Source organism: Camellia sinensis, chromosome 4 (assembly GCF_055761805.1).
Source record: "Camellia sinensis isolate YWXY chromosome 4, ASM5576180v1, whole genome shotgun sequence".
Taxonomy (NCBI): Eukaryota; Viridiplantae; Streptophyta; class Magnoliopsida; order Ericales; family Theaceae; genus Camellia; species Camellia sinensis.
The window spans coordinates 160874365-160894100 of NC_138964.1; the positions used below are offsets into that span (position 1 = coordinate 160874365).

The following is a 19736-nucleotide window of genomic DNA, read 5'->3' on the forward strand; positions in this document are numbered from 1 at the left end:
AGCATTTTGCTCCGACCAAAGCACCCAAAATTTTGTGCAACTAACACACTTCCATAAAGGATGGTTTCAAACAATGCTTTTAGTAATGTACAGAAATCATAGGCCCCTCTGTTTTTCAATTGTGGCCACAATTTGTTCAAGTCGAAATAGAGATGATCCAAGGTTTCAAATAGTATATATCCTTTTTGCTTGTTTCTATCCTTGCTAGAAAATGGGCATGCACATGTATCTATTCTTGGCCGCAAGTATACTCCGGCCCTTTGGGCATGACAAGTGTCACACAAATAGCGGTTGGAACTCTACATGGTTGACACTTAGATCAAATGACTGCTCTTCCTACTTGGTTGAATCCAAATATACCTCTCGCGAACTGCTCTTCGTGTTCCTATAAAATGAGTTGTGGCTTAGGCAATCCTGTGTCTTCTTCTCTATAGTATATCCCACATGTAAAAAAATCTCTCTCTCTCTCTCTCTCCATGTCGGAACATAGTGTGCATACATGAACATTGGGATGCCGAAGCACACGGTGAGTGCCATAAGTTCATACAGATTCCATTGAGCCAATACAAGGGAGTTTTCAGACATGAACTCACACTCTAGAGCGAACACACAAAAACACATACATTACCAAGAAGCCGAGGATAGCAACCACTGCTGCCATTGCAAAGGCAAAGGTGTGATGAAAGAAGGTATGCTACTGTTCCCTAGACAAGAGAAGCTCTTTGACAAAGTGGTGACACGGAGTGATATCAAGGAATATCGACTAGCCATACCCAAGTACCAAGCTAAGAAGCACTTTCCACAGCACGTTGCAAGCAGTTCCAAAGGTGCTTTCTTGTGCATGGAGGACAATGAAGGAAAAGTTTGGAGATTCAAGTACTCATTCTGGAAAAGGAGTCAAGGTTACGTGCTCACGAGGGAATGGAACCAGTTCGTCAAAGAGAAGAGATTGAGCGCAGGGGACGTTGTTAGTTTTCTTCGCTCAACTGGGTCAGATAAGCAACTCTACATAGATTGCAGGCCACAAAACCAGTCAGGTATAGCAGCCAAAACCGAGCCCGTTGAAACCATTCAAAATGGCCAGACAGTCAAGTTGTTTGGGGTCAATATCTCAACAAATTGACCAAATAAAGCAAATATATCTAGACCATTGGTCTTCCTAGCCTAGTGGCATCCAAATGGAAGTCCAACTTAGGCAAAGATGTTCCAGAGCCACCAATGTTGTTTCCTTAAATAAGTATGTAAGATGTCAGAACTATGTTTTAGTAGTAAAAAAAGGGAAGTGAAAATAAGGCCAAGAACCAAGATGTCCCTAGTTTTCCATTGAAATGAAAGAGAAAGAGAAAGGGATCATAATAAACTTCGTACTATTAAAGGTGTGTGCTTAAATCACATGTCACTACACTAGGCCATCACAAAGCACACCTGAAGGTTTCGATATTTTGAACTGTCTCATAATATTCAAAAATTTATCATAACAGATGAAGGCAATCAAAAAGATGGTAACCATCATCCCAAATAACACCAAAAACTTGCCTCGCAAAAGATGGTCAAGACGTCAGGACAGTACAGTGATATAAACTGTTGAGATGACGTTAAATACTTCTTTTGTTCATTTTCTAAGCTGCCTGCAACCAAAAAGAAAAGAAAAGAAAAGAAAATATAAAACTGAAATTCTCTTTAATAAAGCATTGTCAGAACTTAAAAATCAGAGACACATCACTGTATGAGTTAGGCTTCAATAGATTCTATACATGAATGGATAGCATTTTGCACTGGACATATTCAAAGCCATTTCTAGCTCATAACCCATTCATTTGCAGCCCTAATTATTGGCTCTTTAAACAATTGGGAACTTAATTATCAATTTTGAAGAAAAAAAAAATCGTGAAATTTTACACAAAAAAGAAATGATAAATGAAACTTATGCCACAAAAGATAGTTAAAACATACCTTGAAATATATTTTTCAACGGTTGCCCTTTCCTCAACGTTGTAGCTAAACCATTTTTCCTTTAAAGTAACAGAATCCCCATTTCCAATGTCTACACATTAAAAGAAAATAGAAACAAATATCAAAAGTAATTACAAAAAAAGGGGTAGATGTGCGAACTTAAGAGACAAATTCGCTGTCATTATCTAGGTCAGAAAGTAAAAAACTTTGGATTTTAAATAAAACATACCTTGTAGCAGAATATCCCTTTCGCTAGAGTAGCCTCTCAGTTTCCAGAACTTGAGACCATTTCCATCCAAAAGTATAGGCTCTGACCTAACAGCATCTGATCGCTGTTTCTCTTAGGACATTAGCAAAGTAAAACGTCAGTTGAAGAAAATCAAGCAATATTTACACAACCAACTATGAAACAAATGCAAAAATCATGTTAAGGCAAAAAATTGTATGGATTTTCAAAAATTATTGGCTTTTTTATTAGACTACCCTTAAGATTCAAGAGATCAGATAGAAATAGCAAGAAAAGACCATGAGAAAAGGAAATTACTAACTATGCAACATGGGTACTCCAAAAATATTGCCATAAGAGTACTGGGTACTAACCCAGTACGGTTACATGTACTAGTACGGCTATATCCGAAATACATTATCAACATTCAACATTCCATTTGGGCACATATATGGGATCCCATATCCTCTGTTCCCTGGCATATCTATAAATGAGAATATACCCTCTGTATCATCAGATCAGCAGCAGCATCATAACCAAAGTTTTTAAAGGCGAAGGCGTACCTCGAGGCACCCTTCATGAGGCGAGGCATAAGCCTCAGGGCGTTGAGGCGTAACCATTTCAAATTTCAAATTTTAATATTTAATGAATAAATTAAATATTTTAAAATAATAAAAACAATTAAATATAAAGGTGTAAATACTTTTCCCCTTAAGGTTTTGAATATTCTACTACATAAAAGGAAGTTTTCCTTCACTGAAAGTGAAATTGATATTCTTGACTTTAGTGATTGAGCTTCTCACTTGACCATTAATTGTGTTTTTTTAATTGATCATTTACTTAATTTTCCCTGTATAACATAGTTGTAAAAAGGGTTTTTATTTTTATTTTTTTATGTTTAAACAATCTAATAGACTAAGTTTAACAAAAGCCCCAGGCAACCTCGCGTACTCCTCACTTGTTTATCTGCAAAAAGCGTACAAAGAGCACTTAAGGCGCATGTCTCAAACTATGACGCGCAAGCCTTTGGGGAGTAATGCCTAAAAATCAAAGTCTTGATGCGTTTTACCTTAGCCTAGAGGCGAGGCGAGTCTCAGGAAAGCCCTTTAAAACTCTAATCATAACATCACCTCCTCCATTTTTCAAACAGAGAGAAATATATAAAATTTTGTTATGACCAGTACAGACATCAAACATTAAACCATCCAGGCTATTGAATTAGGGAGCAGAACATACTTTTCATCACCGTGTCTTTTGCTTCTAGAGTCACTGCAAGAGTTCGAGCTACTTCTGCCTTCACCTTGGAAACAAGTTCTTGATATTCAGAAACAGAAAGAGGAGCACCGTTTTTCATGACAATAGCTCTAGCCACCTCATCCTGCAGATTCATTTTCATGTTCCTCCCCTACGCACAACATCAGATTTAGATCTGATACCAATGGTAAATAAATATTAATATTTCACAATTTAAGTGAATTACCTTCTCTCTTTCAGCAGGCAACTTTTCTTTTCTCTTTTTCTCTTCCTCAACAAATTCCAAGTTTTGTTCATCAATCCAACTCCTCAACTCCCTGGAAAATAATGAAATAATTGTCTATCAATCTTTTCTCTAAAGCAACAGCGATGAAAGAACATAATTCAGAGCAGCAAACTATCACTAACGCTGTATCGAGAGCTTCATCACATAGAAAATTCAACAGTAAGAGCTTCTTTGATGAGCTTAACTCTCCATATCCATCAGCCGCCAAATTAAAACAATCCAACAGCAGTTCTTTTGATTGATACTGGGATTCAGAGATGCATCTACTAAGAGCTTGCAACCATGAATTTCTACCTTCAGTTTTCAAAGAGACATGTCTGCATAAAAATTGTTTTTGGGATAGCCAACCACTTTAGTCAGCTAAAAGCCTGTAGAATTTTTCAAGTGATAACATAAAGAAACATACCGTTTCCCTGAATCCTTTTGTATCACAGAGAGCAATTTGATATGAAACTGAACAATCGATGAACCCTTGCTCCGACGTGAACTACGTCCACATGTTAATTCTCGAAGTAAACACTCAGGTTGCCCTTTCTTTAGATCAAGAACCTAAGGTTTCAGGAAAATGGCAGCATTTGGTTAATGTGGCATTTGTGGTGTCTCTATCTCTTATACATGATTATAGAAGAAGGCTTTTTGTGCATTAATCTAAGGAGGAAGTGGAGCACCAAGTCTTGGATGAAGATCCAGAGAATTTTTTAGTAAGTTCGGAAGAATATTAGATGAAAATCAACAAAGAAATTTTGACGAAGTATCAAGTCTTGGTTTTCATGTGTCGATTATTTTTTAAACCAAAAATTCCAGCATTCTCACAAAATGGTTCACTAGGAAGTTTAGATGCTCTGAAACAGTTAAATGCTTACTTTACGGGCAAAAGTAGAAACATAGAATTGGATTTAAAACTGAGTTTAGTCTCTTTCCATCAGAAATACAATCCATGAGCTAAGTTTAAACTGAACAAACACTTGATTATTTTATAATTTACAGAAATACTTGAAAAGAAGCAATCAACCAATAAGGCAATATTGTTGGAGTGAGTCCAGCACACTCTTGCTTTACACCTCATGCCAACATATCACTCTTGCTGTGTTGGAGTGAGTCCAGCACACTCTTGCTTTACACCCCATGCCAACACATCACTTTTCCTTTACAACTCATACCAACAGATTGTAGCCTTTAAATATTGTATAGACTAAGATTAGCTTTTTAAAATAGTTTTTTGGTATCTCTATGTATTGCACTCTGTTTCATCAAATTGATAGAGAAGAAAAGAATTATGTTTGATATGGTATCAGAGCAAGATCTTGGGTTCCCTGTTTTTTTATCAGATAGGGGTCCAGATTTTTCTCTTTTTTCTCAGCCTCCATGGCTGAATCCACTGAAACCATCCTTGATAATCTAACATCAAAAATGACGGAGGTTTTGTCAAAGGTTCAGACCTCTTCCTCTTCCTCTCCCATCACTGATTCCCCCATGGTTCCTATCAGCATCAAGTTGGATGGTTCCAACTATGGATTATGGTCCCAGGTTGTTGAGATGTACATCTCAGGAAAAGACAAACTGGGATACATCAATGGAGACGACCCCCAACCACCAGAAACTGATCCCTCCTTTCGTAAATGGCGCACTGAGAATGCCATGGTGAAAGGCTGGTTGATCAACTCCATGGACCATTCCTTGGTCGTGAACTTTATTCACTACCCAACGGCTAAGCAGGTATGGGATTCTGCTGCCACAACCTACTTCGATGGCACTGACGCCTCGCAGGTATACGAGCTCAGACGTCGTGTATCTCGAATGAAACAAGCAGGCGGATCTATAGAAAAATACTATAACGGTCTACAGGGCCTGTGGCGAGAAATCGATTTTCGTCGACCGAATCCAATGAAATGTGCAATTGACATACAAAACTACCACTCCAGTTTACAGGAGGAGCGAGTCTACACTTTTCTTGACGGACTAGATGATCGATTGGATCATGTTCGGAGCGATGTTCTTCGCCTAAAACCTTTTCCTTCAATTGAGCAGGCATATGCTTACATTCGAAGGGAAGATCTCCGCCAATCTGTGATGATATCAGGAGCAGATGCAGTGCCTAGTGGTGTTGTTATGACCATCAAAGGCGTGAAATCTGGCCAGTCACAAACTATGCTCAAGTCTGGGTCCTCCTCACGTTTCAAAGGTCATTCTGATGGGAATAAGTGCACTCACTGTGGGAGTACAAAACATACTCGGGAAATTTGTTTCAAATTACATGGCTACCCATATTGGTGGCACGATTTACAAGCCTGAAAGAAACGAGATGCTCCTGCCACTGCGGACGTCCCAGGTCGAGCAGCAGTGGTCACGGCTGAATCTCAATTTTCCATTATTCCTGTGGCTGCACGTTCTACCTAAACCCCAAATCCAAGTAATTGTGGTCAAGTTTTTTGCAGCTTTACTACTCGGAATGATGATGCTTGGATTATCGACTCCAGAGCGACGGATCATATGACATTTGATCCAAATGACTTCTCCAACACAACTCAGCCACAGAGGACTTGCATTGCCAACGCCAATGGTGCAACTTACCCAGTCACAGGGGCTGGAACCATGCCCCTGTCTCCCTCTCTCTCTCTAGCTCACACACTTCTTGTTCCATCTCTTTCCAACAAGTTGATGTCTGTGAGTCAAGTTACTGAAGAGCTTAATTGTGTTGTCCTGATATACTCTACTTTTTGTCTTCTTCAGGATGTTCTCGGCAAGGAGATTATTGGGCGTGGTACTAAGAGGGGGGGACTGTACTACCTTGATGACTTCAGCCCAGGCAGAGCCAATCACACTCACCATCCAACCAGTAGCCATGAACGACAAATTTGGCTATGGCATAGGCGCTTGGGGCACCCATCCTTTGGCTATCTCCGGCATTTACTTCCATCTTTATTTTCTCATCTGCAGCATGTCGACTTTAAATGTGATACATGTATCAAGGCTAAAAGCCACCGAGTTTCTTATCCAGTTAGCTTGAATAAAACGAATACTCCATTTGCATTGATACACTCTGATGTGTGGGGACCATCTCCGATCACTACTTCCTCTGGTCATCATTGGTTTGTAATTTTTGTTGACGATTGTACTCGGATGACATGGCTCTATCAGCTTAAAACCAAAGACAAAGTTTTCACCATTTTTCAAGCATTTCATGCCATGGTTCAGACTCAATACTCTTCCAAGATCCAAATACTTCGTTCCGATAATGGTGGCGAATTCATCAACCACCAACTTCAAGCCTGTTTCCAACACCATGGCCTCCTCCATGAGACCTCATGCTCTCAAACACCCCAACAAAATGGTGTCGCCGAGAGGAATAATCGGCATATTTTGGAAACAGCTCGTGCCCTTCTCCTTGGAGCAATAGTGCCGAGTTACCATTGGGGGGCTGCGGTGGCTACTGCCGTGTACTTAATCAACCGTATGCCATCTAAAATTTTACACTTTAAAACCCCCTTACACATTCTCTCTACTTATATATCCCTTCCTTCAATATTGATGCTTCCTCCTAGAATTTTCGGGTGTGTTGCTTTTGTCCACCTCCACAAAAATCAACATACCAAATTGGACCCCTGTGTCGTTCGGTGCTTATTTTTGGGATATGGTTTCCATCAAAAAGGCTTTCGGTGCTATGATCCCACTACCCGCCGCACCTATATCACCATGGACGTTACATTTCTTGAGTCCGAGAATTTCTATCCTTCCACGGTATCCACTTCTTCCCTTCAGGGGGAGCCTCACGTAGAAGAGACGAATTGGTTTATGGCCCCCGTAGGCGAGCATGGGACTGGAAATAGAGAGGTTGAACCACATGAGGTACCACCAGAAATTGACTATGTCGAGTTGCGATGTGAAGAACCTGGAAATGAAGAACCTGAAGAACCAGGAAATACAGAGTACCCTCGGTCCCCTCACTCCTCAGTACCCGAAGACCCTCCTCCTCTTGAGAATGTCCCTGAGGTAAGTACTCCTACTGCACCTTTACATGCTAATATCTTGGATTCCTCTACTGGTTATGTGTTGCCTTTTAGACACAATCGTGGTAAACCACCAAACAGATACAGCCCAGATGAAGAGGAAAGAAAGTCCAAGTACCCAATTACAAATTATGTATCTACTCAAGGTCTGTCCAAGCCGCTCAAGACTTTCACTCAAACACTATCCTCCTGCCATATTCCCAGTACTGCTGAGGAGGCGTTATCTGATCCAAAGTGGGCGCAAGCAATGCAAGAAGAACTAGAAGCCTTAAAGAAAAATAATACCTGGAAGTTGGTCCCATTACTGGAAGGAAAAAAAATAGTGGGATGCAAATGGGTGTTCTCTATAAAATACAAGGCTGATGGATCAATTGACCGATACAAGGCGAGACTCGTGGCAAAGGGTTTTACCCAAACGTATGGCATAGACTACTCAGAAACCTTCTCACCAGTAGCTAAACTAAATACCGTTAGAGTCTTGCTATCTCTTGTAGCAAATTTGGACTGGCCACTACATCAACTCGATGTAAAGAATGCTTTCCTTCACAGAAACCTTGACGAGGAGGTATACATGGGTATTCCGCTAGGATACACAGGTTCGGCTGGAACCAAAATTGTGTGTAAATTGGAGAGGACTTTATATGGACTAAAACAGTCACCGCGAGCATGGTTTGGCCGATTTAGTTCAGCTATGAGGAAGTATGGCTATTGCCAAAGTAACTCTGACCATACTCTCTTCCTAAAACATCGACAAAGCAAGGTGACAGCATTAATAGTCTATGTGGATGATATGATAATTACTGGGGATGACACCGATGAGATCTCCAGGCTACAAGAGCAATTGTCTACTGAATTTGAAATGAAGAACTTGGGAGGGCTGAAGTATTTTCTGGGAATAGAGGTGGCGAGGTCAAGAAAAGGCATATTTCTCTCTCAACGGAAATATGTACTAGACTTATTGACGGAAGTGGGATTACTAGAGTGTAAACCTGTGGATACGCCGATTGTGCAGAACCATAGGCTTGGAGAATATTTGGATCAAGTGCCTGCTGATAAGGTGAGGTATCAAAGACTAGTGGGAAAGCTCATTTACTTATCTCACACTCGTCCAGACATTGCTTACGCTGTAGGTGTGGTACGCCAATTTATGCATAATCCGAGTGAAGATCATATGGGTGTCGTAGTTTGAATTCTCCGCTATCTAAAGTCATCACCAGGAAAAGGACTAATGTTCTCCAAGAACGTTCATCTGAATATTGAAGGATACACGGATGCAGACTGGGCTGGAAATATCTTGGATAGAGAGTCTACTTCAGGCTACTTCACATTTGTGGGAGGAAACTTGGTTACATGGAGGAGTAAAAAGCAGAAGGTAGTGGCATTGTCCAGCGCTGAAGCTGAGTTCCAAGGCATGGCAAAAGGATTATGTGAGCTTCTTTGGCTTAGAAGTTTGCTAACAGAGGTCGATTTTCCTCCTGATTATGCAATGAATTTATTATGTGATAACAAAGCTGCCATCAACATATCTCACAACCCAATTCAACATGACCGGACTAAGCACGTGGAGGTAGACAGACATTTCATCAAACAAAACCTGGAAGAGCAGATTATTCAGTTTCCTTTCGTTAAATCTGAAGATCAGCTGGCTGACATTCTTACCAAAGCAGTTTCCAGTAGAAACTTCAATGACTCACTTGACAAGTTAGGTGTTAAAAACATCTACACACCAACTTGAGGGGGAGTGTTGGAGTGAGTCCAGCACACTCTTGCTTTACACCTCATGCCAACATATCACTCTTGCTGTGTTGGAGTGAGTCCAGCACACTCTTGCTTTACACCCCATGCCAACACATCACTTTTCCTTTACAACTCATACCAACAGATTGTAGCCTTTAAATATTGTATAGACTAAGATTAGCTTTTTAAAATAGTTTTTTGGTATCTCTATGTATTGCACTCTGTTTCATCAAATTGATAGAGAAGAAAAGAATTATGTTTGATATGGTATCAGAGCAAGATCTTGGGTTCCCTGTTTTTTTATCAGATAGGGGTCCAGATTTTTCTCTTTTTTCTCAGCCTCCATGGCTGAATCCACTGAAACCATCCTTGATAATCTAACATCAAAAATGACGGAGGTTTTGTCAAAGGTTCAGACCTCTTCCTCTTCCTCTCCCATCACTGATTCCCCCATGGTTCCTATCAGCATCAAGTTGGATGGTTCCAACTATGGATTATGGTCCCAGGTTGTTGAGATGTACATCTCAGGAAAAGACAAACTGGGATACATCAATGGAGACGACCCCCAACCACCAGAAACTGATCCCTCCTTTCGTAAATGGCGCACTGAGAATGCCATGGTGAAAGGCTGGTTGATCAACTCCATGGACCATTCCTTGGTCGTGAACTTTATTCACTACCCAACGGCTAAGCAGGTATGGGATTCTGCTGCCACAACCTACTTCGATGGCACTGACGCCTCGCAGGTATACGAGCTCAGACGTCGTGTATCTCGAATGAAACAAGCAGGCGGATCTATAGAAAAATACTATAACGGTCTACAGGGCCTGTGGCGAGAAATCGATTTTCGTCGACCGAATCCAATGAAATGTGCAATTGACATACAAAACTACCACTCCAGTTTACAGGAGGAGCGAGTCTACACTTTTCTTGACGGACTAGATGATCGATTGGATCATGTTCGGAGCGATGTTCTTCGCCTAAAACCTTTTCCTTCAATTGAGCAGGCATATGCTTACATTCGAAGGGAAGATCTCCGCCAATCTGTGATGATATCAGGAGCAGATGCAGTGCCTAGTGGTGTTGTTATGACCATCAAAGGCGTGAAATCTGGCCAGTCACAAACTATGCTCAAGTCTGGGTCCTCCTCACGTTTCAAAGGTCATTCTGATGGGAATAAGTGCACTCACTGTGGGAGTACAAAACATACTCGGGAAATTTGTTTCAAATTACATGGCTACCCATATTGGTGGCACGATTTACAAGCCTGAAAGAAACGAGATGCTCCTGCCACTGCGGACGTCCCAGGTCGAGCAGCAGTGGTCACGGCTGAATCTCAATTTTCCATTATTCCTGTGGCTGCACGTTCTACCTAAACCCCAAATCCAAGTAATTGTGGTCAAGTTTTTTGCAGCTTTACTACTCGGAATGATGATGCTTGGATTATCGACTCCAGAGCGACGGATCATATGACATTTGATCCAAATGACTTCTCCAACACAACTCAGCCACAGAGGACTTGCATTGCCAACGCCAATGGTGCAACTTACCCAGTCACAGGGGCTGGAACCATGCCCCTGTCTCCCTCTCTCTCTCTAGCTCACACACTTCTTGTTCCATCTCTTTCCAACAAGTTGATGTCTGTGAGTCAAGTTACTGAAGAGCTTAATTGTGTTGTCCTGATATACTCTACTTTTTGTCTTCTTCAGGATGTTCTCGGCAAGGAGATTATTGGGCGTGGTACTAAGAGGGGGGGACTGTACTACCTTGATGACTTCAGCCCAGGCAGAGCCAATCACACTCACCATCCAACCAGTAGCCATGAACGACAAATTTGGCTATGGCATAGGCGCTTGGGGCACCCATCCTTTGGCTATCTCCGGCATTTACTTCCATCTTTATTTTCTCATCTGCAGCATGTCGACTTTAAATGTGATACATGTATCAAGGCTAAAAGCCACCGAGTTTCTTATCCAGTTAGCTTGAATAAAACGAATACTCCATTTGCATTGATACACTCTGATGTGTGGGGACCATCTCCGATCACTACTTCCTCTGGTCATCATTGGTTTGTAATTTTTGTTGACGATTGTACTCGGATGACATGGCTCTATCAGCTTAAAACCAAAGACAAAGTTTTCACCATTTTTCAAGCATTTCATGCCATGGTTCAGACTCAATACTCTTCCAAGATCCAAATACTTCGTTCCGATAATGGTGGCGAATTCATCAACCACCAACTTCAAGCCTGTTTCCAACACCATGGCCTCCTCCATGAGACCTCATGCTCTCAAACACCCCAACAAAATGGTGTCGCCGAGAGGAATAATCGGCATATTTTGGAAACAGCTCGTGCCCTTCTCCTTGGAGCAATAGTGCCGAGTTACCATTGGGGGGCTGCGGTGGCTACTGCCGTGTACTTAATCAACCGTATGCCATCTAAAATTTTACACTTTAAAACCCCCTTACACATTCTCTCTACTTATATATCCCTTCCTTCAATATTGATGCTTCCTCCTAGAATTTTCGGGTGTGTTGCTTTTGTCCACCTCCACAAAAATCAACATACCAAATTGGACCCCTGTGTCGTTCGGTGCTTATTTTTGGGATATGGTTTCCATCAAAAAGGCTTTCGGTGCTATGATCCCACTACCCGCCGCACCTATATCACCATGGACGTTACATTTCTTGAGTCCGAGAATTTCTATCCTTCCACGGTATCCACTTCTTCCCTTCAGGGGGAGCCTCACGTAGAAGAGACGAATTGGTTTATGGCCCCCGTAGGCGAGCATGGGACTGGAAATAGAGAGGTTGAACCACATGAGGTACCACCAGAAATTGACTATGTCGAGTTGCGATGTGAAGAACCTGGAAATGAAGAACCTGAAGAACCAGGAAATACAGAGTACCCTCGGTCCCCTCACTCCTCAGTACCCGAAGACCCTCCTCCTCTTGAGAATGTCCCTGAGGTAAGTACTCCTACTGCACCTTTACATGCTAATATCTTGGATTCCTCTACTGGTTATGTGTTGCCTTTTAGACACAATCGTGGTAAACCACCAAACAGATACAGCCCAGATGAAGAGGAAAGAAAGTCCAAGTACCCAATTACAAATTATGTATCTACTCAAGGTCTGTCCAAGCCGCTCAAGACTTTCACTCAAACACTATCCTCCTGCCATATTCCCAGTACTGCTGAGGAGGCGTTATCTGATCCAAAGTGGGCGCAAGCAATGCAAGAAGAACTAGAAGCCTTAAAGAAAAATAATACCTGGAAGTTGGTCCCATTACTGGAAGGAAAAAAAATAGTGGGATGCAAATGGGTGTTCTCTATAAAATACAAGGCTGATGGATCAATTGACCGATACAAGGCGAGACTCGTGGCAAAGGGTTTTACCCAAACGTATGGCATAGACTACTCAGAAACCTTCTCACCAGTAGCTAAACTAAATACCGTTAGAGTCTTGCTATCTCTTGTAGCAAATTTGGACTGGCCACTACATCAACTCGATGTAAAGAATGCTTTCCTTCACAGAAACCTTGACGAGGAGGTATACATGGGTATTCCGCTAGGATACACAGGTTCGGCTGGAACCAAAATTGTGTGTAAATTGGAGAGGACTTTATATGGACTAAAACAGTCACCGCGAGCATGGTTTGGCCGATTTAGTTCAGCTATGAGGAAGTATGGCTATTGCCAAAGTAACTCTGACCATACTCTCTTCCTAAAACATCGACAAAGCAAGGTGACAGCATTAATAGTCTATGTGGATGATATGATAATTACTGGGGATGACACCGATGAGATCTCCAGGCTACAAGAGCAATTGTCTACTGAATTTGAAATGAAGAACTTGGGAGGGCTGAAGTATTTTCTGGGAATAGAGGTGGCGAGGTCAAGAAAAGGCATATTTCTCTCTCAACGGAAATATGTACTAGACTTATTGACGGAAGTGGGATTACTAGAGTGTAAACCTGTGGATACGCCGATTGTGCAGAACCATAGGCTTGGAGAATATTTGGATCAAGTGCCTGCTGATAAGGTGAGGTATCAAAGACTAGTGGGAAAGCTCATTTACTTATCTCACACTCGTCCAGACATTGCTTACGCTGTAGGTGTGGTACGCCAATTTATGCATAATCCGAGTGAAGATCATATGGGTGTCGTAGTTTGAATTCTCCGCTATCTAAAGTCATCACCAGGAAAAGGACTAATGTTCTCCAAGAACGTTCATCTGAATATTGAAGGATACACGGATGCAGACTGGGCTGGAAATATCTTGGATAGAGAGTCTACTTCAGGCTACTTCACATTTGTGGGAGGAAACTTGGTTACATGGAGGAGTAAAAAGCAGAAGGTAGTGGCATTGTCCAGCGCTGAAGCTGAGTTCCAAGGCATGGCAAAAGGATTATGTGAGCTTCTTTGGCTTAGAAGTTTGCTAACAGAGGTCGATTTTCCTCCTGATTATGCAATGAATTTATTATGTGATAACAAAGCTGCCATCAACATATCTCACAACCCAATTCAACATGACCGGACTAAGCACGTGGAGGTAGACAGACATTTCATCAAACAAAACCTGGAAGAGCAGATTATTCAGTTTCCTTTCGTTAAATCTGAAGATCAGCTGGCTGACATTCTTACCAAAGCAGTTTCCAGTAGAAACTTCAATGACTCACTTGACAAGTTAGGTGTTAAAAACATCTACACACCAACTTGAGGGGGAGTGTTGGAGTGAGTCCAGCACACTCTTGCTTTACACCTCATGCCAACATATCACTCTTGCTGTGTTGGAGTGAGTCCAGCACACTCTTGCTTTACACCCCATGCCAACATATCACTTTTCCTTTACAACTCATACCAACAGATTGTAGCCTTTAAATATTGTATAGACTAAGATTAGCTTCTTAAAATAGTTTTTTGGTATCTCTATATATTGTACTCTGTTTCATCAAATTGATAGAGAAGAAAAGAATTATGTTTGATAAATATGATGTACAAAACTCCAAGGTAATCACAAATTAAATGGAACTTGTGCTATGAAAACTTCACCAAAGGCAAAGGGTCAGTTTCTAACTCAATCAGTGGTTTAATACTGATTAATAAAATAAATTAATATTCTCTTAACCTTTGCAAAAGCTTCACAAAATTCTAGGAATTGCAAGGCATGGCCAATATCCTCAGCAGGCAGGTCAATGTTAGCAACATTTGTTAATTCAATGCCTTGAGGCACTGGGAATTCAACGTCAGAACCTTTTCCTCTGACTTCTGCATTCCTCTTCTGACACATGTGAAATCCATTGACTTGCTTATTTTTGTATGCACCCTTATTATTGGTCATTTTTGCCTCATTGTCTACTATCGTAATAGAACTTGCATGATTTTTCTTGGTACCCTGCTTATCAGACTTCACTATTTTTAATTGGCCACCATCATCCCTTCTGCATGTCTTTTCTTCTTTAGATTTCTTGGTACTTTTTTTTTCCGTAAATGCAGTGTCATCCTTGCTGCCGTCCATTGAGTTATTGATTGTTTCAGAATTTCTTAACTTTTTTAACTTGACACTGTGACTTTTCTTCCTATTGTCGCTCGATTTCAAAGGCTTGGGATTACTTTCTCCATCAGAAGAATTTCTTCTTTTATGTCCTCTAGTTGAAGCCACTGCAAGCTCCTGCTGAAAGTCAATCAAGATTTAAAAGCGGCTATAAACACAATTAGTTGATGAAGAATTCCCAAAAAAATTGAATGCAGCTATACTACAAGAAACAGTAAAGCTGGAGACCAAATACCAAATGGACATTACTAGACCTTTTCTGAAGCAGTCTCATTTTCTGATGATGCACCCACATCTTCCATGACCTCCTCGGAGTTCCTTAATTGCAGCATCTCAGACACTGAATAAAACCCAATTGCCTTTGCGGCATGCACAAGCCTCCCAGTTGGACAACAACCTCGCTTCTTCCTAGAGCAGATTTTCAAAGTCAACAACTTTAAAAAGAAGGCATGGGATCCTCCATACCTCTTTTCACTCCCCATCCGTCCAAAACAAAATTAATGTCCCTTTGTCCCAATTAACTCTACTCTACATCATTGAATCATGCTTTGAAATTCACTAATGTCACAATTACACACGATTCAACAATCGAGAATGCATTGGGACAAAGGTATAGAGAAATTTAGAAACACCAATCCTTGGCCCAAAAAGAAAGTACAAGAAAACATAAAGAGTGAACAGAAATGCTCAGAGACCCACACTTTACATCCCAAATTCACCCATAATGTCGTGCCAAAGGTGTTGCACTTTATATAGTTGAGTTTGTGACAAATCACAGATGCCATGTCATTGTGAGTCAAATTCGGGAAGATTTTTAGGGCTCTCAAACATTCTCCAAAAGTAAAAACTATGAAATGGGCAGTCCCCAAAATTAGCACTTACATGCATTGACTGCAATTACAAATGCCCCTGCATTTGGGACACTTCCAATCACCCAATGCTGCCATCTCTTCTGCTTTCTCTCCATATCTAATCCAAACCCAACAAACCAAATCAAACCAGCTATAAGATGAGAGAGAGAGAGAGAGAGAGAGAGAGAGAGATGTGGACCTGTTGAGGAGGCAAGTGTGACAGAAATGAAAGGTACATTGTTTATTCTCAATCTGACTCTTGCATGACACCGCAAAATCGAGGGTCTTTTGCCGACACTGCTCACACACACACAAACAAAAACATCATGTGCGTTTAAATGTATACACGTTAGGGTTTTCAAGAAATGGGTAGCTTGATTGATGGGTTACCTGATGACAGCATTTTCCATTCACAGAATCGTAGATTCGGCCATGGATGACTCGAACTCCGGGTGATTTTTTGCGCTTCCCAGGTTGATTTTGAAGGGCATTGTTACCTGACTCAGTCCCAGTGGTGTTCTGCTTCTTCTTCTTCTTGGTGTTGGTGGTTTTGTTTTGGTTTTTGTTTTTGTTTTTAGAGTTTTGAGAAGCAGTAGAAGAGGATGCACCAGTAGCAGCCATGGCTGGGGGGCTGAGCCTAGCCTTTTGTTTTTGTTTTTGTTTTTGTTTTCTTGTTGTAGAAAACAGAATGAGACAACACACAGATTGTTTGTTTTTTGTTTGCTGTTTTTTTTGTTTTTGTTTGCTTTTTTTATTTTGTTTTGTTTTGTTTTTTTTACTATTTGTAATGTAATGCTGACTTGCCACCGCCGGGAAGATCCAGAAAAGTTGTGCTTACGTTTTGCCATCTATTCCTATCCTTATTTTCTTTGGTCTGCTAATTTTTTGAACCCCTAAGCCACCTTCCCAACCCAACCCAACCCAACCCAACCCAACCCAACCCGCTAATTTTTTTCTCTATCAGATTATTGGTAGAGAAAACCTAAATTCGGAAGAAGCAAAAAGGGGGTTGCGGTTGTAAGAGGTGGTGGCAATGCGGTCGTTAGTGGAGAGGCACTAGAATGGTTGCTGGAGGTAGGGACAGCTGGAGGTGATAGAAATGGTAGGGTTAAGATTTGAAAAATTAGGATTAGAAGATTAAAAATGAGGATAGAAATAGAATTTTATCAATGCACAAAATTGAAATTAAAAAAAAAAAAAAATGAAAGAGTGAGGGTCCAAAGAAATAACGTAAGTGTAAATCGTAAGTCTCTAGTTTTTTTTAGAGGTTAATTACACTTAGCTTAGCACCTTCAAATTTACATCTTATTTTGATCTCTTTATTTTTAATTGTTAAAAAAATTCCTTATATTTTGATTCAAGTTGTAATGTCGTTCTTTCATCTATTTATTGTCAATGAGACCGATAAAATTTAAAAGATTAAAGTAAAATTTTAATAAAGATACAAGAACTAAAGTGAATTTTTTATGAAAGTATAAAGATTCTAACGAGATGAAAAAAAATGTTCATATTTAACGCACACGTAGGGCTGCAAACGAACCGAGTTGAGCCGAACTTTGCTGAGTTCGAGCTCGGCTCGTTTGCTTATCGAGCTCGTTTATTGAGCTCGAGCTCGGCTCGATAAGAAACTGGGCTCGAGCTGACTCTGCTCGTTAACATTAATGAAGCTTGAGCTCGGCTCGATTCAACTCGGCTCGGCTCGATAATTTTTTTTAATATTATTTATGTAAAAATATTTAAAAAAAAATTATTATCTGTATTATTTAATATATAAATAATATATTTATTATATAATTTAAATAAAGATAAACGAGCCGAGCTTGACGAGCCGAGCTGACGCGAGCTCGAGCTCGGCTCGTTTACTAAACGAGCCTAATAATCGAGATCGAGCTCGAGCTCGGCTCGTTTACTAAACAAACCAAACCGAGCCGAACCGAGCCCTTAATGAGCCGAGCTGAGCTTGTTCATGAACAGCTCGGTTCATTTGCAGCCCTACGCACACGATAAATTTCATCAGTCTTATTAGTCTTATTAAGAATAAATTACACTTTGCCCCACTAAAGTTTCATTCATTTCTCACTTTGGCTCTTCATGTTTGCAATCATTCCTACTTTAACCTTTTAAGTTTAATTTTTCCTACTTTGGTCCTTCATATTTTCAATCTATCCCACTTTGGCCTTTCATATTTGCAATTATTCCCACTTTATTTCTAGACTAACTTCCATCAAAAAAACTAACAGAATTTGCCACATCAATAACACATCAGCTCTATGTGTGATATAAAAAAATACTAAAGATGCAAAAAATAAAAAATAGAAAACAAAAAAATTGGATTTTTTTTTTTAGTCTTTAGTAAAGTTTTTTTTTCAAATTTATTCATAAACATTTTTACATTATAGATGCATCTAGATTAAATACAACTAAAAAAATAAAAATAAATTTAACTAAAAAAAGCAAAAAGTTCACTAAAGACGAAAAAAATTAAAATATACTGATTCAAATACTTGTATTATCAATTTTGAAATGAAAAATTTATTATTGTTTTTTTTTCGTCTTTAGTGAGCTTTTTTCTTTTTTTAGTTAAATTTGTTTTTATTTTTTTAACTACATCTATAATGTAATAATGTTTATAAATAAATTTGAAGGAAAAAAAAATCATTAAAGACTCAAAAAAATTTCAATTTTTTTGTTTTTTGTTTTTTGCATCTTTAGTGAATTTTTTACATCACATATGGAGCTGGTAATTTTTGCAAACTCATAACCGAACACACACAACTCAAAATTCAATTAAAAAACTATTTTGAAAACTTATAACCAAACTATTTTCAAAACTCTATTTAAAAAAAAAAAAAGCAACTTTTTTATTTTGTTTTTTAAAAATATTTTTAGAATTATGATTTTAATATCGAGTTGTGTTTTGAGTTATGAGTTTTGAGTTGAGTTTTGAAAAGATAAAATTTATTTTGTTATGAGTTTTGAAAAGAGTTTTGAATTATATTTTGAAATTTTTTGAATTTATTTTTTTTAATATTTAATAATTTTCTTAGTTTTATTTTTTTTGGGTAAATATTTTATATTATAAATATTTATTTATTTATTTTAATGTGCACTATATTTCATACATTTGTACGTTGTATTTTTTAAAAATATTTAAAAATTTTAAAAAATTATTATTTTATTTTAAATACATAATTTTTATTTTAAATATTTTTCCAAATATTTTAGTTTTTTAATATGCTCAATATTTTTTATTTTTTTTATACTTTTTTTATATATTTAATTTTTAAAAAAATTAGATTTTCATATATATCTAAATCATAATAAATTATTTAGCCAATACTTAAAGAAATAACAAAAAATATTTTTTGAAAAAATAAAACATAATAATAATAATATATTTTTCTTCAAAAATAGAAAATAAAAAATAAATTTTAAAGGACAAAATATAAAAAAATTAAATTAAATTTTTTTTTAATAAAATTTTGAAATGAGTTTAGTTATAAGTTTTGAAAAGTTTTGAAAAGTTTTTGAATTGAGTTTTAAGTTATTTGAAAAAAGTTTTTGAATTGAGTTTTGAGTTATGTGTTTGGTTATGAATTTTGAATTGAGTTTTGAGTTGTGTTTGGTTATGATTTAAGTGTAGAGTTGTGTTTTGAATTTAAATTATTTAAAAAATAAAATAAAAAAAATATTTAAAATAAAAGATAAAAAATAAAATTTTCTTAAAAGTTTTAAATATTTAAACAAAATAAATCCAAAAAAAATCAAAATTCAATAACTCAAAACTCAAAATAAAATTCAAAATTATTTTCAAAACTCGAAACTCTTTTAAAAATTCAAAATTCAAAATTTAAAACTCAATTTTTT

At 38.6% G+C, this 19736-nt stretch overlaps 1 protein-coding gene across 2 annotated transcripts; it reads right to left on the reverse strand.

Moving 5' to 3' along the window:
• Positions 1–1291: 1291 nt before the first annotated feature.
• Positions 1292–16608, reverse strand: LOC114263726 (uncharacterized). 2 transcript variants are annotated; one of them, XM_082866722.1, is made up of 12 exons: positions 16260–16608; positions 16069–16166; positions 15901–15987; positions 15273–15426; positions 14593–15135; positions 4126–4268; positions 3842–4036; positions 3660–3750; positions 3416–3584; positions 2183–2293; positions 1954–2044; positions 1292–1628 (listed from the first exon to the last, which is right to left on the reverse strand). In XM_082866722.1, the coding sequence occupies exons 1-12, from the start codon at positions 16488–16490 to the stop codon at positions 1613–1615; spliced, it is 1929 nt and encodes a 642-aa protein (XP_082722848.1). In that variant the 5' UTR covers positions 16491–16608; the 3' UTR covers positions 1292–1612. The 2 variants fall into 2 exon arrangements, with proteins under 2 accessions (XP_082722848.1, XP_028060125.2); XM_028204324.2 differs by lacking the exon at positions 14593–15135 and having other exon boundaries at positions 16260–16587.
• Positions 16609–19736: the final 3128 nt, after the last annotated feature.